This window comes from Balaenoptera acutorostrata, chromosome 8, assembly GCF_949987535.1.
Source record: "Balaenoptera acutorostrata chromosome 8, mBalAcu1.1, whole genome shotgun sequence".
Taxonomy (NCBI): domain Eukaryota; kingdom Metazoa; phylum Chordata; class Mammalia; order Artiodactyla; family Balaenopteridae; genus Balaenoptera; species Balaenoptera acutorostrata.
Genome location: NC_080071.1, coordinates 50,637,237 through 50,661,126, shown reverse-complemented (window position 1 = coordinate 50,661,126; position 23,890 = coordinate 50,637,237). Strand labels below are relative to the sequence as shown.

General features: G+C 37.7%; 1 protein-coding gene across 1 annotated transcript in view; it reads left to right on the top strand.

Annotated features, from left to right (window-relative positions):
- Positions 1 to 23,890, top strand: part of STAT4 (signal transducer and activator of transcription 4) — a 93,646-nt gene that overhangs the window by 57,020 nt on the left and 12,736 nt on the right. Inside the window, exons 5-14 of the mRNA XM_007171454.2 lie at positions 195 to 287; positions 1,214 to 1,292; positions 4,173 to 4,258; positions 6,059 to 6,210; positions 7,842 to 8,000; positions 8,808 to 8,900; positions 11,700 to 11,759; positions 12,061 to 12,078; positions 12,165 to 12,258; positions 14,050 to 14,094. Of these exons, the coding sequence (XP_007171516.1) occupies positions 195 to 287; positions 1,214 to 1,292; positions 4,173 to 4,258; positions 6,059 to 6,210; positions 7,842 to 8,000; positions 8,808 to 8,900; positions 11,700 to 11,759; positions 12,061 to 12,078; positions 12,165 to 12,258; positions 14,050 to 14,094 (879 nt within the window). The remainder of the gene's footprint in view (positions 1 to 194; positions 288 to 1,213; positions 1,293 to 4,172; positions 4,259 to 6,058; positions 6,211 to 7,841; positions 8,001 to 8,807; positions 8,901 to 11,699; positions 11,760 to 12,060; positions 12,079 to 12,164; positions 12,259 to 14,049; positions 14,095 to 23,890) is intronic.

Here is a 23,890-nt window from a genome sequence, read left to right as displayed (position 1 = left end):
TTTGCTCTATTTCTTAACAATATAACACTACTTGTATGTCATTAAATATTTTTCTACAGCATGGTTTTTAATGGCTGTAGAGTATTTCATATCATACTCATCCATACCTCAGTTCAAAGTATATTACATACACTACATTCTTCATAAACCTGTTTCATCAACATCATTGAAATTTCAAGACATTGTTTTTCCAGGGACCTCTGGAGAAATCCTTACAAAGTTCTTCAGTTTCAGAACGACAGAGGAATGTGGAGCACAAAGTGGCTGCCATTAAAAATAGTGTGCAGGTGAGTGATCTCTTACAGACACCAGGAAAGTCTAGCTGTTGTCACCATACTATGCATCTCTCTCTTATGTGCCCAAAGTTAGTGCGTACAGAAATCATAGGGTAATTTTTTATAAGATAAATCTCTCTCACACACTATGTTCATATTAGAAAAAATTTCTTTGTGGGAAGCTTTTAACTTCAATCTACTGGAGATTAGAGTTTCCGCAACAGACTCCATCAGTGAGAAGCCATGTGACCTTAGGCGAGTAAGCTGCTTCACACCTCTAAACCTTTGCTTCTTCATCTGTAAAAGTGAGGCTAACCACCGTAACAGGATTGTTGTGAGGACGACGTGAGATAATACTAGATGAAAAGCCTTTAGCTCAGATCTGGACACCGTTATATCTGAGCAGAAAAACATCACCAGGTTTGGAGAAGAGTAAAAGTAAAAATCTCAAAGACAGAAATGAACAGGAGGCACAGAGGAGCCACAGATATTTTTTTTCTGAGAGGTAGAGAGGAAAAAAATTTAGACTCAGTTGTCATAAACTATATCGTTTGAGAATGGAGATTTTAAGCAAAAAGATAGTTGGTACATTAATACAGAGTTGTATGGAGCTAAAATGAAAAAAGTATCTATACTCTCAGATAAGAAAAATATTAGTTGCATCATTTGGAATTAACTGAGAAATGAGAGGCAAGATGCTGAAATTTGCAAACACTCAGGAAGAGAAAATGGAAGAGCAACTTCAGTCTGGTTCTTCTAGCGCTATTCAACATTCATGGGCATTAGCTCTTTAGAAATGTAGATTCTGTATAGCTAGTCTGGGATATTACTGGGGATTGCAAGCACCAAACAGTGTATTTTGAAATACTGATGATGGATGATGTTGTTGTATTGACGTGCTTAATTGTAACAACAGAGTATGTTTTCTTTGTAAAAAGATGACAGAACAAGACACCAAATATTTAGAAGATCTGCAAGATGAATTTGACTACAGGTATAAAACAATTCAGACAATGGGTAAGTTTTCGTTTTGTCTATAATTCCACATAGGGACATAAAGGCAATGTGACTAGGGTTTCTTCTTTCCTGCAGAATGGATAAATTGATCCCTTTTTTTGAAGAGAGGGTGCAGGAGAAGTTAATTTATTTTGCTTCCTCCTTTTCTCTCCATATAAATATATCATTTTACCCATGATTCAAAGTAAATTATAAAGCTCATGAGAAATCACCCCTATTTCAGGATGCATCTCCAAAAAGTAAGAACGTTCTCCTATAGAATCAAAATATCATTATCACAACTAAGAAAAGTAATAATAATCGTCTAATATGATCAGGAAATTACTAATATTATCTCTAGGTGAGTTATTTAATATAATTTTTAAAAATTAAAAGTAGAAATGTGACTCACTGTAGGAAATTTAGAAAGTAGAAAAATGTATTACAAAATTAAAAACCACACAAAATTCTGCTATCTAGTTATAAACACTGTCAAAATGTTAGTATATTTTCTTCCAGCCTTTTTCCTACACGTTCAAATATACATATCTATTTATTTACGAAAAATTGAAATCATCTTGTACATAGTTTTTTGTATAGCATTTTAAGCTTAAGTTTTATTTTATGTATTTCCTCATATAAAAAAATCTTCAAAACGTAATTTCAATAATTGTATAAATACCAAAATGTAAGGACACTGAAATTTATTTGACTATTTCATTGTGGTTAAATATCGAGGTTGTTTACAATTAGATGTTTTTTAAGAAATGTAAGGAAAGAATGATAAAATTTATAAAACCTATGATTTACAAGTAATAACATTTAAAGTGTGTTGCATTTAGTGGGACAATTGGAGAAATTCTCATTAGTTCTAGATTAGTTAATAGGATTGTACCAGTGTTAATCTTCTGGCTTTGAACATTGTACTATGCTTATCTAAGACATTAGAAGAAGCTGGATGAAGGATGTATGGGGACTCTGTACTATTTTTGTAACTTTTTTGTAATTCTAAAATAATTTTGAAAAACACATTAGATATAAATTCTTTTTACAGATGATTTACAGAATCATCCTTAACTACTGAAACGTTAGCTTAAAATTTATCTGGAAGGAAGTACTATGGATGATTGTGATCAAATTCTTTATTAACTTTCCATCTAAGATTTAAAAGAGAGGATACTAGTTTTTCCTGGCATAGGTGAGATGTGACATGTTCTTCTGGCACCTTCAGGATGTCTTGACTCCCATGAAATGTTATTAAATATGTTCATAATTGTATGTACAATGTTTTTTCCTTTGGAAGAAATGACATAAACACAGGTTTCATCAGCTTATCAAAGGGATCCATGATTCTTAAAAGGTTTAGAACAACTGCACATTTAATCAAGCATTACAATTCATTGAAAGCAGCCTCAGCCTAAATTTCATATGTGAACTATGAATTGTATGAAATAGAATATACATTAAAATATACTGTTTACATTAAAACAGTAAAGTTATTTTGAACTTAATATATTACAATTAGAGTTACTTTAGTATCTTACAGTGCTTCATAAGCATTATGAAGAATAAAAATGATTATTACTAAATCAGCAAATATTTTGTTGATTATAAGTGAAAGGAAATGTTTTAAGGGAAATGAAAGATACATGGGAAACAAGTTATATCTTTGCTGGTGAAGACTGGAAAGTATTAGCTAATGAAGTTTTGAAATGATAAAATGCCATATCAGCAGGATTTTGCTACATATGGGATCTAGGAATTCGTGAATTTGTGAATTAATACAACCAGAAATGACTTCTTGGAGATCAGTGCTATTTTGTCGAGGACTTTGCCACAGTGTTGTTCAGGGGCCTCTTTTCACAATAACACAATTCAGATCAGCATTCCAAAACTTCATTTATTATAGAGATGAGCGGTTGGTATAAGCAGTCACTTACTATATACTAATAAAGTTCAAATTAAATAATACGATGTTTATTGTACATCTGTCATTTAAGGGGATAAATCATTTTGGGTTTTGTTCAGTCAGAGATTTTTCTTAATTTGCAACTCTTTCCCACTTCTTCTGGTTTTACTGTGAGGCTAGCCTGTTTTGCAAAGAAAAAGAGAAAGCAAAGGATTTAGTCTTTATTAGTTAATGAGACTATGTACTATAAAACGGCAACTCTTCCAGGAGATTGAGTAAAGGCATCAGGAGGGGTCAAATATGATTTTTTTTTTAATATACTTATTTATTTATTTATTTTGGCTGTGTTGGGTCTTCGTTTCTGTGCGAGGGCTTTCTCCAGTTGCGGCGAGAGGGGGCCACTCTTCATCGCGGTGCGCGGGCCTCTCACTGTCGCGGGCTCTCCCATTGCAGAGCACAGGCTCCAGACGCGCAGGCTCAGTAGTTGTGGCTCACGGGCCTAGCCGCTCTGCGGCATGTGGGATCTTCCCAGACCGGGACACGAACCCGTGTCTCCTGCATTGGCAGGCGGACTCCCAACCACTGCGCCACCAGGGAAGCCCTCAAATATGATTTAATCACAGGCACAAAGAAGGGCCCCTTTTCTTTCTTACACATCCCAACCAACCAAGGTCATTATTAATGTAGAGATGATCTAATAAATAATCCGTTATAAAAACATTTATATCTCCTCTCTCCCTGCCCCCAAAAGGACCATTGTGTGAAGAATGGTGTTCTCTCAAGGTCTGTAAGATAGAGAGCTCATCTCTGGCATGCTTGGATGTAGTCCTTCCTGGCAGCCAGGGATTTACTTCTAAGCTCATCACTAATGGCCCCATTTAGGCTCTTGCATCATGGGATCTTAGGATGGCAGGTTACAGCTGGCTTTGGCTTTCAGGACAGAGAGCTTCGCCTTGGAGAGGACTCTAAGTCTGATCTCTTTTCCTTCACAGATCAGGGTGACAAGAACAGCGCCCTAATGAATCAGGAAGTTTTGACTCTGCAGGAAATGCTGAACAGCCTGGACTTCAAAAGAAAGGCTAGTGAAGAACTTTAATTTGGTCTTTTGCCTATTTTTCTCCTTTTTCTACATCTAGTCCTACTAGATTAAGCTCTGAAATTAAGCTCTTTGATTTTATCAGTTCCATTTATGCTGAATGAATAAAAGGCAGTGTTTCTAGGAAGAGTATCATACTGTTTGCCATGCTTCTTCACCTAAGTTTACAAAGCAGAACCCTTCTAGAGTCTATTTATCCTGCTTATGTGGTACATGTACTGTAGCTACCATTAATTTCAAGGTGAACATTTTACCCAGTTTTTATTTGCCACTATTTCAGACATGACTGTTTTAGTTGCTATACTTAATATGCTGGGGTGGGTTCTACTGCACATGTATAATTAAAATATTACTTGACGACTACTAAAACTTTGTTGCAGAAATAAGTGTCCCAGTTTCTATTCTGAAAAGTGACATTGTGCTAAATAATTTTGTAGATTTCAGGAGAGTCCATTGACACCTGAACATGTTCAATCTAACCTCTTCCCAAGGAGAGGAAGAAAATTTTCTGGCTCAATAAAATATTTTAAAAGAGGAGAAATATCTCTCAATTCTACCTCTCCTTGAAACTAGGTGCAATTGAAATTTAACCAGTCACTGAAATCAATAGTTTATTTCTAAAAGTTTGGCTTCATCTTTTTGTGCAGGAATTTGTGTAAGCACAAATAAATGTAAAATTTATTTTCACCCTAAATTAATTATAAACTTAAACAGTTATATATCAGATTTTAAACATGTAAATATTTAACCCAAGATAAACTTAATGCTTTTATGCGTAATAAATCTATGCTATACATTTTATGCATGCCATCTTATTCTACTTTAAATAAGATTTTAATTTTATTTATTTATTTATTTATTTTTGGCTGTGTTGGGCCTTCGTTTCTGTGCGAGGGCTTTCTCTAGTTGTGGTGAGCGGGGGCCACTCTTCATCGCAGTGCGCGGGCCTCTCACTGTTGTGGCCTCTCTTGTTGCGGAGCACAGGCTCCAGACACGCAGGCTCAGTAGTTATGGCTCACGGGCCTAGTCGCTCCGCGGCATGTGGGATCTTCCCAGACCAGGGCTCAAACCCATGCCCCCTGCATTGGCAGGCAGGTTCTCAACCACTGCGCCACCAGGGAAGCCCTAAATAAGATTTTAAGGAGAGGGGGAATCTTAGAAATAATTCAGTCCATTCACCTGACTGTATAGATGAGAAGATCAAGTCCCAACAAAGTTAAATGGCTTGTCCAAATTCACATAGCTGTGGCAAAGCCAGGGTAGAAATTCACATCTTCTAATCCCTAGGCCTTTGAAAGTTATATTTTCCCACTATGCTTCCCCAAACCCAGATAAAGTGGTACTAAAAACTAACACAAGGCTTAAATTTTAGTCAGTACATTTAGAAATAAATGCATAAACATATTTATAAGAATATAAATTCAATTTATAAATGGCTTTTTAAGAAGCAGATATATGGCTTTTATGACTACAGGATTCAATATTGTCACAGGAGTTACAAATTCAACCTACTTATAGTAAATGATATTATGAGAATATTATGTGCTATTATGAGAATGTTAACTGTGGTCATGCTTCTTTCTCATGACATTATTGAATTGCAATAATTATTTGAAAAGGCAGTGCTATGGCAGATAGAAGGTAGTATTTGGTAAAATATTTGGTCAAAATTTTAACCAAGGCTTTATCTCCCAGGTCAGACAAATTATTTTATAGGTTAAATTATGAGTAGCTTTGGTTGTGTGTCATAAGACTCTTCTCAGTAGTCACTTTTGTCTTCAGGAAGCCCTCAGTAAGATGACACAAATAGTGAATGAGACGGACTTGTTAATGAACAGCACCCTGGTGGAGGAGCTGCAGGACTGGAAGAGGCGGCAGCAAGTCGCCTGCATCGGAGGTCCACTCCACAACGGGCTCGACCAGCTCCAAAACTGGTAAAATGAACTGAATTGAGTTTCTAGTGAAAACCACAGGAAGTACACAACAGTGTCGCTTAGCCAGAGAATACAGGCTTAGACCCAAATGTCAATTCATTCAGCTTATTGATGGCTTATTAGCAGCTGGAACTCTACCGTTGAAAACAAATGGATGTAATTGTCTGAGTGTTCTTAATTTCCATTCCTTTGGGGAGAAGAATAAAGCATCTATAGAAATCTATAGAATGCATAAGAATTGCTTATTTTCTCATCTAATATATCAATCTTAAAAGACTCAAATGAACTTTTCAAATCAGCAATAAATACACTTTCTTGAAGGGCATGAGAAGCACTGGCTTCAAACACTATATCTCATTCTTAAAATGTGTATCTTAAGGTGTAAGAGTTAAACATTAGTTCTGTGTTTTCAACAAAGTGATTTATTTTTGTGTTTAAATGAAAAAATCTCAAATGGCTAATACAACATGGCATCCCCTGCCTGTGTACACATGCATACATGCAATTATGTACAGATATTATCCTTTGTATTAAAAAAAATGTTTTTTGGTTTTCCCCTTCTTCAATGTAAAAGAAAACTATGTGAGTGAAAGAACAATTAGAAAATATAATGAAAAAGAAGGAAAATTTTCAGTTGAAATCTAAAATTGCTTCCCAAGGGTATAATCCAATACAATGAAAAAGCACAGTAAATGGGCACACTTGCACTGAAAGGTCTGCACCGCCAGGCCTGCTTCTCAAGAAAAGTAACTGGGATCTTTTTTAAATTTATTGATTTTCCTTGGGGAGATAATTTGATTCTCTAACCTCACTGTACTGTGTTGTTGTGAAAACAAGATAAACAACAAAGGGAGCAAAGCAGATAATGGTGCTCATACCAAATTCAGTAAGGGGTTTGCAGTTCTTTCTACATTGTTATGTGGGGAATAAACTTTCAGTAGAAAGAGCTGCTGTCAGGGCACATGGACTTAGCAAGTCTCATGAGACTTCTGCCTCCTCTTAGTTGGAGGCCCCTTCTGTGTGCCTTTCAATCTCCCTCTTTCCCAGACTTCCAGCCCAAGCTGCCACCTCTGTTTCTAAGGTAAGATCCAAGGTAAAACTCTAAGCAGATACCTTTCTCCAGGAAGATCCACTGATAATTTTTTGGCTAATACTTAGGACCTGTAAAAAATATATATGGGGGGGGGGTCATACTGTTTTTTTCTTCAGTATTCTTACACATAACATTCTTCATATCATGTATTTTTAAAGTTTTAAATTTGCTCTCTTTGCCCTTTAGTGAGTGCAATATTTTTAAAATATATGTGTTTAACAGACTTTTTAAAAAGGATAATTAAAAGGGATTTGGTTCCAGATGTTGACAAAATTTCCTAAACGATTTCTTGTCTATAACTGAAGGTAAAAATTTTAAAACATTGAAAACAGTTAACATCTATCATGCATTTTAGCAAAAAGCTGGGTTAGGAAAATAAACATTAAAATAAAAACTGTCACTAACCTTTAATGGAATTAAGTGACTAATTTAATTAATTTAATAATTATTTAGTAATATTTGCTAAATATGGTTAATAGTTAAAATGGTGGATTGTTAAGTGGAAAACTATCTGCGTTTTTCATTTGCTGTTCGATAGCTTTACACTGTTGGCAGAAAGTCTGTTCCAACTCAGAAGGCAGTTGGAGAAATTAGAGGAGCAGTCTACCAAAATGACATATGAAGGGGATCCCATCCCACTGCAAAGAGCACATCTGCTAGAAAGAGTCACCTTCTTGATCTACACCCTTTTTAAGAAGTAAGTCAACACTTTGCTATACACCTGAAACCAAAACAACATTGTACATCAACTATACTTCAATTTAAAAAAAAAAAAAAAGGAGTAAGTCAAATGTTATCCATTTAAATGCCTCCTGGGAGCCTCAGTCCTGTGGAGTTGGGAGGACACCCTGGCTGGGCTTTTGGTGTTCAGGTGAAGGAGTGGGAGGGAAGTGTTAAACAGTGAGCCTCAGGGTGCAGTGAATAAAGCTCCAGGCAGTTCCAGAAACATTTCTACTCTTCACTATTTATTCATCAACACTTCTCCCACCACCTAACTCGGTTTCTCATGAGCCACCACATCACCCACCCAAAGTTCATTTTTCATCTTTTAGAAGAGACGATTTCAAGGATTTCTTCTCAAGTACATATCCAAGAAATGAAGGGTGGAGAACATGTTTATGTTTATAAGCTCATCTAAAGGAAAAAAAAAATACTAGTATGTACCAGAAATCCTAATGTCTAGCTCAAAAATGGCGTGAAATTAACTTTCTACTTGATGTTTAGTATGATAAAAATAGACTGGGGCTTTTATTCTTGACCCAATTATAACAATTAAGAATTCTTTACTGTTGTTACTTAGGGACAATCTTTAGGTATTTCCCATCTCCTGGTATTTATTTATGAGAAGTCTTGGAAAGATTTGAGCTTAACAAGGGTTTGAATGTCTTCTAAGTGTAGAAAGTTTGGATTTTATAAGAGGACAGCATCCTGTTACTCTGTGGTTTTCAGCCTGTCAGTGTTTCCAGTGTTTTCAAATGACGTGCTTTATTTCCTTTGAACGCAGCTCGTTTGTGGTTGAAAGACAGCCATGCATGCCAACCCACCCTCAGAGGCCGATGGTACTCAAAACTCTCATTCAGTTTACTGTAAAGCTAAGGTAGGCAGAACGCATTCTCTCATTTCGTATTTATGATGCCATAGCCACTGTGTGATTAAGGCTAGTTTCTCTCATTGTGCCTTTCATTCAACTATTCTTTACTGAGCACCTCCTGCATGCCCAGCACTCAGCTATGGTAAATACCCACAGAAATGTTAAGGTGAGAGCCCTGCTTGTAAAGAGTAGAACAATGAATATGAGGACATGAGAGTTATTAGCGTGAAAGTATGAAATCACAATATTGGACAACATGGGATTAATTGCTCAAAAGGCTGGCTTGAGAGAAAACTGGGGAGCCTCGAGAATGCCTTGTGGTCACTGAGAAAGGACCTTGAGGGAAGAGCAGGGGTGTGGGAGAGTGAGACTATAGAAATAATGACTTCCTGGGTCTGTTTTGTAAGCATGGGGAGCAGGGAGAGAAAGAATTGAGTAGATAGATTGGAGACAGATTATGGAAGGGTTTGAATATCCTATCCAGGAAATATAGTGGAACATCCTTCACCTGTGATCACCCAGCAACTAGCTTACTGGATTGTCCATGAAAAATCTCAACACCACGGTTTTCAGTACATCCTTATTATGTACCTGATTTAAAGAGAAATGATTATGTTGTTACCGCTTTACCTGTGTATCTGATCCTTTTCATTTGCATGAGCAAACTAAAGCATACAGCTTTCCCTAATGACACTCTTAAAATAATGAGTTTGGCTTCAGACTTTCAAAGATTTTCATCATGCCTCAATCTCTGAGTCCCAAAGCTTTACATTTCTAATCACTAGGTCACCTCTGGAAAGCTGAAATTCCAGACTAGTACTAGAGGTGGTGATGCCATGATAGATGGTGATTTAGGATCCCATGATGGCATCCCTGATCACAGATCACTATTGGACCTCCATTTTAAGTTTAGTGTAGTTTCATTTTATCGAGATATAATTGACATACAACACTGTATAAGTTTAAGCATAATGACTTGACATACATAAGTTGCAAAATGATTACTACAATAAGTTTAGTTGACATCTATCACCTAGGAACTTCATTTTTAAAAGGAAGGCATTTGTCTTTCGTTTGCATTTCAGAAACCCTTCTTGAAATTCTTAATCATTTCCTTTGTGTGAATTTGCACCAAGACTTTAAGAAACAAAAACAAAAGGCAGAGACCAGGTTCCTTTTTAAAATTTTATGATTTTCAGAAGGTGTTCCTTCCTCATCCCCACATCTCTATATAGCCCAGAAAATTGTAACACTAAAAGGAAATAGGATAGAAGGGTGGTATATATGCTACTTTTCCTTGAGACACCCCCATAGATGATATGTTCAGTCTAAGATGCTCTGTGGGACGAAGGGGAAGATGAGTAGGGACTACTCAGCAAAGGGTTCTGAGTGGAAGAGGTCCCTGAATGGCGTGGTGTTTGAACTGATTGCCAGAGGCATAGACCATTAGTCCCTGGCTTAGGTGTTCTGCCTTCCTCTTCCATCTAACTGTTCGGTCCCCATCCTTCTCTGTACACTGTTCTCCACTGTCTTGATAGATGATCCTTTACTTAGTATTCAAGATTTTCCCTAAAACCCCTCTCTACCATAGCATTCCATCCTCCTGTTTCAAAGGAAGGGGGTGACATGGGACTCCCTTTTGTCATCAGCATCCTACAGTGAATGAGATCCTTCCTGAAATAGGATAGAGAGGAATGCAGAAGGGAAAAGCATCTTGTCTTACTTCATATGACCTCCTCACCCCTCACTACCAACAGCTGTACACTTATTATATCCCAAGCCCTGAAACCAATCCTGGCAGGATTTTTAAGGAACCTTTGCTACATTATTTTTGTTTTGTTTGGGCTGTCTGTTATCTATGATTGTATTTCTCTAATGCCATTCAGTTGCTTATTACCATTCTCTATATTCCAGCTCTTTGGCTAGACTTCTTCCTTTGATGTATAGCCATGTCTACTCTGCTCCTTCCCTAATCTTCACTATGCCAGTTTCCCAGTGCCTGGGGCTGTACTGGGTCTATATGAGGAGTTCAATACATGCTGAGTGAATGAACAAGGTTTGGGATGAGTGCATAAATGAATGAGTGAGTGAGTGACTGAATGAACGTCTCTGAAATTGAACTGAACCTGCAGAGAGGGTATGTCAGAGGGTACAGCTCGGAAGAGTTGGGAAAAGCTAAGGAGTGAAGGAGGGCTGAACAAGAAGGAATTAAAGGAATTGTTATTCTGACCTTTGATCATTTGTTTGTTTGAAGTTAGGTCTTTTTTAGTTATGAACATTTTTGCTGTTACTTAAATATAGTATCTTTAAAGACTGCAAATGCATTTGAAGTGGAATTTTCCTTATTCTACCAGAGTCCTAGTCTTTCTCAGTATTTTACCATAAAACCGTTATCAAAACATTTAGTCTTACTAAGCTTACAATTTTTTTATAATATGAGAATAAAGTGGAGCCACATTAATAGACTTGCAAGATTTATTTTTTTATACATTTAACCCAAATTTGGGCTGTAGCCAAAATATATAGCTATTTTTCTGACCTAGCCAATGTGTTATCCAACACACATCAACTGAAGCAATATGGAAACACTTTCCAAGTATGTATTATATTAAGTGGCTTATGTCAATATTAGTAACATGGCAAAGTAAAGAGGGATTGGACATTTTAAAAACACACTAACATATGACTGGAAATAATGTGAGTTTGATTTATATGTATTTGCTGTAAATATATTTAAATCTTTAACTATAAAAAGGCTTTTAGCCATTAAAATTTTTATCTTTAATTCTTTATGTGTCTTTCCAGACTACTGATAAAATTACCAGAACTAAACTATCAGGTAAAGGTGAAAGCATCAATTGACAAGTAAGTTTCTAATCTCATTTTGAAACATGAAAATGTAAGACTTTTAAAAAAGAACTGTCCTTATTTTATAGAATAATTTAAAACTTTTAAATTTACTTCTCTAACATTACATATCAATGTACTTCAAATATTTGACTTTGAAGTTCAAACATTTAACAGAACTCCGAGGAAGACTTACTTTAAAAATTTTACTATAAAGACTTGAAATGAAATTTTATATACTATCCCCTAAAGTGTCATAGAAAAATTGTTATTAGATCTATTAAATAACTCATTTTAAAGAATCTTCTTGGTTTTACAGGAATGTTTCAACTCTAAGGTAAGACATTTACTTTAGAATTTTCGGCTGTTCTCATAAATATATTTTACCTGAGACCATGTAAACAGCCAAGATTTTCTCTCTAGCAATCGAAGATTTGTGCTTTGTGGAACTCACGTCAAAGCCATGTCCATTGAAGAATCTTCCAGTGGGAGTCTCTCTGTAGAATTTCGGCATTTGGTGAGTCTGGCGGTAAAATTACACAAGCTTTTTTCCCCCTCCAAATTAGACACATTTAAGCTAATAGGCCTTATAATTTAATGTGTTTTGTTCTTTAGTGTTTCTTATGCGAATTAAGGGCCATACTGAGAAATAAAACATGCCATCATTGAAGAATTTTAACTGGTAAAAAGAACACTGAACCTTAACTCTGAAGGTGTGAGTTCTTAACAATGGTGATGTTGTACCTAAGTATATGTCTTAATTAGTTAAAATATTTTGGTAATAATTACAGAGATACTCTGTCTTACAGTTGATAGGCATTCCTGGTTTCATTTTTTAAATCTCCCAAATGATACCAGTAATGACATGTCTGGCTAAAGGCTCTTTCATTTTAGGAGGATTAGCCTGAGGAAATATGATGTTTCTGGGTGTGAGTTGCACAATTTGCCTTGGCATTTCTAGAAAGCTTCTGACCCAGCCTCATCCTGTTACTTCTTGCTTTTACCACTTCCTCTTAACCTAGAGTTCTCTTCCTGCTTTCTTTCTAATTCTTTGCATAGTTCTTAGATTCCCAAAGACCCTGCTGCTTGTCTTGCCAAAAATGTTGCTCATCTGGTTTATCAGCATTTGGGAGGTACCTCACCTGAATGTTGGGGCACCACTGAAGCAGTCTCTAAAGGTCTACTTCCTAAAAGATAAAATTTATGGTAACAGAAAGATATCTGCATACATAAATTTATGCTGGTTTTCATTTTTTATTTTGTTTTTGTTTGGTCTTCAGTACTGAAGAGTACATTTCTTTGTAACTGAATCCCTCTATATGACACTGCTAAATCAATAAAATGTAATGAGGAGTGATGACATATACATCCTTATAACTAGAACTCTTTTTGCTTAAGTTCAATTCCTATTTTCAAGGAACTTTCAATAATGGCCAATGTTTGCTAATAAGTGAAGCGGTAAGAGGCCCTTCTGTCTCCCAAAAGAGTCACTTGGAAAAGGAAGGACAAGGAACAAACCAAAAAGTGTTGGGTCTCTATTCCAGCAGAGATAATACATAAAACAACAAAACCTTAGTTTTCATGGTGCTTTTCGAGTTGCTAAGCATTTTCACGTATATTATCTTTTACATAATACTTTAATCACTTTTTAATACAAAAGTAAATATAGAAAATCAGAGAAAAAATTAAAAACCACCTATGATCCCAACACCTTGACATTACATACTTATTTTTACATTTTCATTCATATACAGATATTCTTTTTGTTAAGTGGGATCAGATTGTACACACTAATTTGTTTTCTGTCCTTTTTTTTTCCCCATTAAGGAATCTGTGTCATGAACAGTTTTGTGTCTCCTGCTCTCATGGCATTTAGTAGCTCACTATGCCATGTGGCATGCTGCCCCATTGTCTATTTCCCCAGGCCTGTGTGTTAGACTTGATTTCGTAGGCTTTGAGAATCATCACAGCTGAGCTCAGATGATACTTGTCAGGTACAAAGGAGTGCTGAATAGACTCTAAAACATCCCAGCATGATGTCCTCTTTCCAAAATGTGACTGAAAAACACAGTCTTATGCCAGCTTGCTCCCTTATCTCAACCAAAGTTCCTAAAGTGGCATACCTTGAGATGAAACAGGAAGCTCCTTTCTGTTGAATCCGGGCAGCTATGTCACATCAGGTTTCAGTGAGTTAGAAAACATCTCGGTTACTGTTCTAGAAGTCAAAATTATGGGCCAAGAAAACCCCAACTTGATATTTAGCTGATAATGCTTCTCCATCTAAACACTGTTGTTTTCTTTTACAAAGCAACCAAAGGAAATGAAGTCTAGTGCTGGAAACAAAGGAAATGAGGTAGGAGATATTTTCTCCAAAAGAATCTTTCTAGGAAATAATCCTATAAGGTCTTATTTTTACAAAGCTCTTAAACTGCCCTTTATATTTTTATATAAAGTCAAATTCATGTTTCTCTAATTATACATGTAAAGCTCAATAAATTGCAGACAGTATAAGAAATTTTGTTACTAAAATAGAAAATGCGTATAACACCCTCCGAAGAAAATGACTATTAATATTTTGGTTCACATCATTCTAGACTTTTATCTTTTATCTAGACTTTTATACTTTGAAAGTATATATACACATTGTTTCATAACCTGCTTTTTTTTAATCACATAGCAATGTGAGGTGAACAGCTTTCCATAAACTTAAATACTCTTGGAGAACATGATTTAAAGTGGTTGCATTATATTGCTATAATTTCTTTAGTCAGTCCATTATTATAAAATATCTTAAAATCAATCATTTTCCAAGATAAGAGGTAAGTCTTGAACATCATGACACAGAATGTGAAAATCACAAGTGAAAAACAGTTCTATTACTTTATGGTATCAATTACCTTGCTCTTATATTAAAGTTGGCATTTCACCGGATGAATCGATTAAAAGAACAAACTGGTGCAGCCCAAGTGTTCAAGTTTGAGTCAATAAATAATAGAGTGGTCAAATCCTGGATTGGAAGTGGCTTTGGGAATCAGCTATTTAGTTGACCTAGATAACTAAGGCATATGTTTATGCCCTACATATTTGGAATTAGAAAACCTGGGTCTGAGTCCATTCTGACAGTGACCAAAACTGTGATCCTTGGCAAATGATCTGATGGAAAAATATTGCATTTTTTTTCCTCTAAGAGATCAGAGTAGTAATTCCCAGTGCTCCCTGCTCAGAGAAACTGCATACGTAAGACCACCTGCATGATGCAGTTATAAAGCAATGAGGCTTGTTTCTAGTATGGTTGGTATGGATCCAATCTCCTGGCTTTATAGTCACAGCTCCTATGCGAAATCCCTTTGAATTATTTGGAAGAAAAAAAGCACTTTATAAATCCAGCCTTCAACTGCAGTCAATCTAGCCCACTCCACAAAACCACAAAGATCCATCACAACAGGTTTTATGCTCTACATTTTCCCTTCCAAGAATTCTTCATTCCCTTAATCGTATCTTAAAGATCTTTTGCCAAGTATCACAGCCTCACCGAGGATGAGCTAAGCTTTCCTCCCAGGGTAGAACCTTGGCTTAGGGCAGAGCATCAGACAGGTTTCTCAGCCCAGATATCACAGGAGCAAAGCTTTTGAGTTTAAGGATATTCTAGTGAACCAAACAAGTAGGAGTTATTCTTCTCACCTTATAGAAATCCATACAGGTTTTCCAAACTTCCTAGTTGAAACATTAGCTCATTATAAATAAAAGCCCATTTCATGATTATCCCTGGAATTTTGGCCAGAGTTGCAAACAGTATTTCATGCAGTGACCTCCCTGAATAGTATTTACTAAGCCTGAATAGACTGAGCACAATGCTTCTAAACTCTTCTTAAGGAAAACAAATCAAATGGGAATAAATCTAAATCCCTGAACTCTTTAGTACCTTGTCATCTTTGTGAATGTAAAATCAAAATCTTTACTTGGATTTCTCTAGAGACAGAAATCTAAGTAAATCATCTTCTACTATAGAAAAACAACAGCCTACTTATCTCTCTTTGAATTTATTTCCTCTCATTTTCTGATTAATAACAAAATCATATGGTTATATCAGAATGATTTTATTTCTTCCTTTTCTTTTTTTTTCTGAGATTGCTGGAGCTGGATAATTTTATTTTAAGCTATTCTTTGAGCTCCCCCTGTTGACAGAATTTTAATATGACTCCTAGGTACATTTAAAACAAACCATAGACTTGAATGCTATTTTACGTGCCACAGGAACAATTGAAAAGTCACACAATATATGAAGTGGACTCAGAAAGAGGAGCCTGGGGAATCAGGGGCTTGGCTAGGCAGTAGGGGTGATGAAAGGAGAGTCAGGAAAGAGTGGGGGAAGATCTGATGATAAAATGGGCTTCATAAATTAATGGGGCCAGGGATTGAAGGAACCAAACTTTAGGGAGAACAGGAAGCTAGGATGTTATAACCTCATTTTCGAATTTCAAACAGTAGCTGTCGCTTATCGCTTATCTGTGAGCACCTGAAGCAGGAGTTCACAGCCTGATAAGAACTTTGACAAATCCTCGTGTGGCATTTACTATATATCAGGCACTGTCTAAGAGCTTCACTGGCATTGATTTATGTAGCTCTTGCAAAAGGCTATGAAGTAGATACCGTCAGTGTCATACTTATTTTGGCTAGGGAAACTGAGGCACAGCGTGGTGGGGCTAAGATGATTCAAACCATAGCAGTCTGGCTCCCATGTCCATGCTCTTGGCCGCTGTGCTGTGCTCCCTCTGTAGTCATGACACTTTCCCTTGGAGAGGCTGCCCTCGTCGGCCCTCCTCTTTGACCCCTGCTGCCCCTTTATCTCATCCCAGCCCACCTCTTGCTGAGATTCCTATAAGGGAGATCTTTGCGGGTTTGCGAACAGCGTCTCATCCTTTCCTGTCTGTTCCAGCTGCTGCTGTCGTTGTCCTCACTTTACCCACCTGCTCAGAAATCACATAGCTACCTCGCACCGGAATCCTTACGAAGGGTAGAAGGAATTTAAAATAATGCTTCCTGAGAAAACGTTGACTTCTCCCTTATCTCCTGCATGCATCGGTGCAGTGGTGGAAATAGCACTGCCCACGGCTCTGCCTCTTACAGGCAGCTGACCTTGTGCTAGCTATTTTTTTTTTTAATTTATTTATTTATTTTTGGCTGTGTTGGGTCTTCGTTTCCGTGCGAGGGCTTTCTCTAGTTGTGGCAAGTGGGGGCCACTCTTCATCGCGGTGCACGGGCCTCTCACTATCGCGGCCTCTCTTGTTGCGGAGCACAGGCTCCAGACGCGCAGGCTCAGTAGTTGTGGCTCACGGGCCTAGTTGCTCCGCGGCATGTGGGATCCTCCCAGACCAGGGCTCGAACCCGTGTCCCCTGCATTAGCAGGCAGATTCTCAACCACTGCACCACCAGGGAAGCCGTGCTAGCTATTTTACCTCACCAACTCCTTAACTATAAAGTGGTTTCATGTTAACCTGCACTGCATAGGGTTGTTGTGAGGACCACTCGAGATGGCGTGTGTGAGAGTCAATTGCCGTGTGCTGTGCGGATGTCTGCCGTGGGCTTCCTGATCAGCCGTCCAGGCTGCCCCCTCTATAAAGAGCAGGTGGGGAAATGGCTCTAAAGGTGGTACCTGGCCTAGGATAAACCACTGATCCTTATCCTTCCTCCTCTGCGCACCTGCCAGGTGCTCTGCTGGAAACATTCCCTTCCAAGGGCCAGTGAGCATGGCTTTCTGGCTCCAGGTCCATGAAACCTCAGACCACCCCATATATAGGCCCCTTTTATAGGATTGCACGTCTACCTGCTGCCTGCCCCATCACCACACCCCCACAGCTTTGGGTCCCTCAGTTCTACGTTTGTGGTTGTGAGAGCTTAGACTGAATACTCATTAAATGATCACGGACACACCATGACAGTTTCCCCAAGATTGCCAATCCAAACCTCCTTAGAATTGCAGCACCCCGTGTCTGTTTGACTCTGAGATTAGCCAGGAAGAGGAGACCTGTCAGGATGTGCATGGGCTCGTGGCTGTAGCATTGGGTGAAGGGAGAACGTTGACGTTGCCCCTAGACTCATGCTGTCCCCAGAAGGCCAGGGAGAACAATGGCTCCACCTCCTTGGTTGGGGCTTGGTGAAGGGTGGAGCTCTGGGTCCCCCACCCCTGTTTCAATCCATCAGCTCTATTTTAAGTATTTTACAGATTGGGACCCAGGTGGGAAATTTACTTTTAAGAATATGCTCCAGGGTTAAAAAAGATTTGAAAACCGTTGCACTAGTCAATCTCTGCAGTTCCTTTGACTGAGATTCTGTAATCCTCAGAAGTGCAACAGAGGGTAGGGTCATTTTTTTCAAAATGAATTTGATTTTGAGAATTTGCTTTGAAATGAGGAATCTGTAGACATGCTATCTACAGATTCCCAGGAAGCAACCTTTCCCAGAGGTCCTTAGAGCCAGCTAGAGAGTGATTGTTGAAGTGCAGAAATTGTTTGAACAGGGAGGCTGGAATTGCAGTGTCTCAAGTTTGCTCTGTCAGTAGGCTTTAACTGATAAATGACAGTTTTAGTCACAGACTGAGATGCTAAGTAATTTTGTTTATGTGGTGGAAAGTCATGAAGCGCAAAGAAGCTATTAGTAAAGCCTGGGTGATTTGAGTTTCGTTTAACAAAATAGCCAGACAGATGTTCTTTCAAGGTTCAGTGTTCTCAAACACAGAGCCACCACTCACACTCCAACTAGCTTGAGCATTTTCACAGGAAGTTGATTTCCTTCTGAACTAGTTTAAGTAGTTGCAATGCTTTCTTAAGACAATCGTTGGTACAAGAATAACACTAAAAACGTAGACTTTTTCTGCAACACCCTCCATACAATCCCCTTATATTATGGGCTGAGAATTTGTTGTCGCTTTACATTCGTTTCCTATGATTCTGTGATTAAGGTCTGTCTCTCATGTGACTGTACCATTATTTCCCCTCTTATTGTTTCCCAGCATCTAGGCCAGTGGTCTCCACCTGATAGGGACTCAACAAATACTCATTAAGCAAACGGATTATTGCAGTTGTTTTCTATTCCACATAGATTTCCATGTGCTGCATTATCATAGAGTATGGCTTGTTAAGAGACGAGCAAGATAAACAGTAAGGTCCTACTGTATAGCATAGGAAACTGTATTCAATATCTTGTAATAAACCATAATGGAAAAGAATATGAAAGAGAATATGTATATATATGTATTACTGAATCACTTTGCTGTACACCAGAAACTAACACAACACTGTAAATTAACTATACTTCAATTTAAAAAATACCAAAAAATAAAAAAAGATGAGCAAGAAATTTAGATGAAAATCATCCTTATCCCAGTCATATTTTCGTAACAGAGGTTGTCTTTCAAGTCAAAATCCAAAAGCCATAACCACTTGTTAACATATTCTAGGTTTTCAGGGTGTGCTATTAGACACTGAGCAGAGGTAACATAAAAGAATATGGTGACATCTATACCTACCTTTCATCAGTTTGTGTATTTTTTTTCCAGGTGGAGCCCTGGTCAGGTTGTTCAGCCAGTTTTCCAGTTTCTTAGCAAATTATCCAGTGGGTACAATACAGTCAATCCAGTTATAATATCAATGTCATCATAAATATGGATATTTTAAATCTCTAACCATCTCAGATGGTTAAAATGGCTTTTAATACAGACATTAATGGTACATCTTATCTATGATATTTTGCCAGTGTGTAAGGAATGGACCCTGGGAATGTGAGATTGAATAGTGTCTCTGGCTTGGACTGCACTGATAAAATAATAAAGACTGTGATTGATGGCCATTCAAGCTTTGAAAATTAATGACACTCTCTTCTGTCAGAACTGCTCGTCTCCAGTCATGTGTATTGGCCGTCATCTTCCTTGTCGGATTTCATTCTAAATGTGCCTCACAGTTGCATCAGGGGTTTTAAGTAAACATTAAAAATTAGTTTGAATCACTGAGAAAACCTCTCACCATCCACATTACAGTTCAATAAAGTAATATTTAAAGTACAAAATCTTTTTCCAAAGTTAATGGACAACACTGTGTGTCATTGCTCTGTCTGTGGAGTCCTGCCATTTACACAGTGAGCACACAACTGCCATAACCCAAAGATCTGAGGGAATTATCCATAATGAATTATCTTATATATGTATGTACACATTTAATCATATAAATTAAACTATAGAGGCTAGAATGGGGGAGGGATAAGCACTCAAAAGGCTCCCTTTGGCTGCCCTCCAGCTGTGGCCCTCCCTACAGAGAAAGATGTCTGAGCGGTCAAGGCTATGTGCTCACCCAGAGCGGAGCCTAGGGCTGCAGAATTCCCAGCCCAAAAGACCTCAAGCCCACTTCCACGGCTTGTACAGACCTCTTCCCCAGGTATACTCTTTCAAGCACAGATGACACCATCAATGCAAACATTTCTAGGCACAAGGAGAGACCTAGGGGCCACACTAGTCAAAGTAAGCCCCTCGCAGAGGTGGAAGAGAGGGGGATGGGCAACGGTCCAGGATGGCCAAGCTCTCCCCAGGCCAGCATGTTTGTGGGACTTTGAGGAGTTAAAACCTGGCCAGTTAGGTTATGTGAAAGCTTAGCTATCAAAGCAGGAGACTAGACCATATTTTAAGTTTGTTAACTTGCTTTGTAACAGCTAAATAGTTAGACATAAGGTATGTGGTCTCTGTGTGCTTGCCTCAGCCTTCTAAATGTGCTGCCCAGGCTTGTGTCCTGTCCGCCACTGAACTCAGTGAGAATGTGAGTAGCCCCCGTTAGTGAACGTGGACTTGTGGATTCTTCATTTGTCTCAGTGTTTGCATAGTATAAACGCTTCCTCCCCATAGGGCAGTGAGATTTTCTGTTGTTTAAAAAAATGTGGTTTTTGTTCACCTTGGTGCCTGAACATAGCCAACTACTTCATGTCACGCTCAATCAAAGGAAGAGCAATTTATTTATTTCAACGTGTAAGGGGATGTCAGGGGAGGGAGCTGTCTGTTTGGTGTGTTGGGAGTAATTTTAGGGGTGGTCTAAGGGAATTTTCAAGAGGAATTTTCAGGAACATAACTTTCTACTAATCCAGAAAGAAGCAATCTCACCAGGTCAGTCTAGGTTACTCCAGGCAGTATAAGGTATCACAGTGATCTAGCCCAAGGGAGAGAGAAATTTTTAATTTTCTATTTCCTTCTCGGTAACAAATGCTATTTTAATGTGCCTCATTATCACCAAAGTCTTCCCCATGTAGTCATTATTCATATCATCATATTAGAACTATTTTTATTTTTTGAAATTTAATACCAATGGATTCCAGCTTATTATCAACATAGATTCAGCGGTAGATGTCCCTCTCCCTCAGAGCTGACTCAGCCACCCCCAACCCCACCCTGACTTTTCTAACCTAGATAATTCCACTTCTGTTCATATGTTCCCCCAGGGCTTGTTTTTAAAATCGTTTTGGCTTTCTGTACCATCTCTAAATTTTCCACATCCCTTTTGAGATGAAACACAATGTGGATACATCACATTGAGAATAATTGCCTCATAAATTCCACCCGGGGTTTTTGTTAAAATGCAGAATCTGGTTCAGTAGGCCTGGGATGAGGCCAGAAATCCTGTTTTTCTAACAAGCTTTTAGATGATGACAGTACTGCTGGTCCTGGGCACATAGCAAGTTGCTGTCAGATTTCATCATGGAAAAACAGCAATTTCTGTCCCACTCCTTCCTGCTCCAAACCCACTCCCCAGAGATGACCATTTTTTGAGCTGTAGTTATCATGCTAATATCATACTGATACTTCCTGATTTTTTTATTTTATACACTTAACTCCTGAATTATTTCTATAAAAGATTAAGCTATGGCTCTCTCTCTCTTCTTAAACTTTTTATTTTACATTGGAGAATAGTTGATTAACAATGTTGTGTTAGTTTCAGGTGTACAGCAAAGTGATTCAGTTATATGTATAAATGTATCTATTCTTTTTCCAATTCTTTTCCCTTTTAGGTTGTTACATAATATTGAGCAGAGTTCCCTGTGCTATACAGTAGTTCCTTGATGGTTACCCATTTTAAATTAAGCTATGGCTCTCTTATACCAGTTCTTCATACATATGAATTTCACCCATCTTCACAGTATTATCATATAACATATTTTGGTTAGTTAATATATTCAATGTTTACATTACTATGATTATATAAAAATTGTTAACAGCTGAACCATATAACAGTATGATTGTATTTCCATTCTTGTATTATTTTAGTTTTCCCTGGATTTATTAGTTGCCTCAGATTTTTTATTTAATCAATTTATTTTATGTACCTGTTACTAATGTAGCCCCAAACTTTCCTTCAGAACTTGAAAGCTCCTTAAAATACAGTCATACAGGTCCATCTGAATTTCTGTCTTTTTCTTTCTTTTTGGCAACATCCCTCTGGGAACCCTCCATCTCTTGCTCCAATCTGGGCTGATTGCCCTCTGATCCTGTTGCACATCATGTTTTGCTTTTTTGTTTTTTTTAAACTTACTCTCACCATCATCCTGGGGAGTGCATCTCCTACTTTACTAGGTATTGAGACATTATTCTCAAAAAGTGATTGTACCGACTCCCATCAGAATGTATAAGAGTTACCACTGGGTTATGCCTTTGATAGTTCCTCTACTCCATTTCCTCTGTTCTCTTTCTGGAACTTCTGCTTGTTGTTTTGAGTTTGTTGTTTCTTTATTTGTTATCTTTTCTATCCTATTTTTTATTTCTTTGGGGTTTTTTTGTTTTTTGTTTTTTTGGTTTTACTTTCTGGGACATTTCCTCAGCCGTACTTTCAGCTCTTCTATTGTTTTGTCTATTTCTCTTATTATATTTTTAATTGTTCATCATTCTTTTCTGAATGTTCCTTTTGGTAGTATACTATTCTTCTTTCATGGATGTAATATATTGGTTACATCTGTAAGGATGTAACATCTGAAGTCTTTTAAACATCTTTAAGAACTCTTTAATGAACAAAACATATATATATATATATTATATATATATATATACAACTATATACTAAAGTATATAGAGAAATACAATGAACCTTCATTTTTACATCACCCAGCTTCAACAATAATTAACATTTCCCCTATCTTAGTTAATCTATTTTTCCCATAAACACACACATTTTTCCTGGAGTACTTAAATTCCAGATAGTATAGCATCTTACTCATTGATATTTTGGTAGGTATCTCTTATCTAGAAGATAAAATTTTTTAAAAACCTAACCACAATACACTTATCACAAAAAAAACAAAAATAGCATTTACTTAAAATCTTTCCTTAATAAAACTCCATTATTTGTTCAAATTTCTCCACTACCTTGAAAAGATCTTCTTACAGCTGGTTTGTGCAAATCAGTATCCAAGCAATGTTCACCCATCACAGTGGTTGATTTGCCCCTTTCCTATGCCATTTATTTGTTGAGATAATGTATAAAACTGAGCCTGATATATGTTTTTTTATTATAGTTGTTTTAAACTTTTCATTTGCTTTTTGCATTATCTCTTTTTTTCTGAGTTCTTGGTTGTTGATTTTTGTATCTGCATTTCATGTGAGAGGCTTTGTCAAATGTTGGATGACCATTAGCTTACTGTTTAAGAGCACTAAAAAACTGGAAGTTCTGTGTGCATGGTAGGGATTTAGACTTAAGAGTGATTATTAGGACCTGGCTGTCTCACTGGAGGATCCCTAAAGGCAGTATCTGTAAGTTGTTTCTCCCTTGGTCTGGCTACCTCCCAGATATCTCTCCTGGAGGTGTCAAGCAGAGACAGGGGCATGGGCTTCCCCTAGATTTGACAGGATCTTCCCACACAGCACCTCACCCTGCCCTCATCTTGGCCTTGTATCCAAAATGCAGAGAGCCTCTCTAGTTCCTCTGATACATCCGCTCCAGAGAGTAAACTTCCTGTCTCCCACCATGTCGGGGAATGTTGGGAACCTCGCTGCATGGGCTGGGGCTAGTAACTGTTCCTCCTGTTCAGCCCTCACTCCGGACTCAGGGGGCCCAGTGCTTCCAACCCCTGGTTCTGAGACACACTACCCCTACTGCCACCCTCGCTCCACACTCCCCTACCTCTCA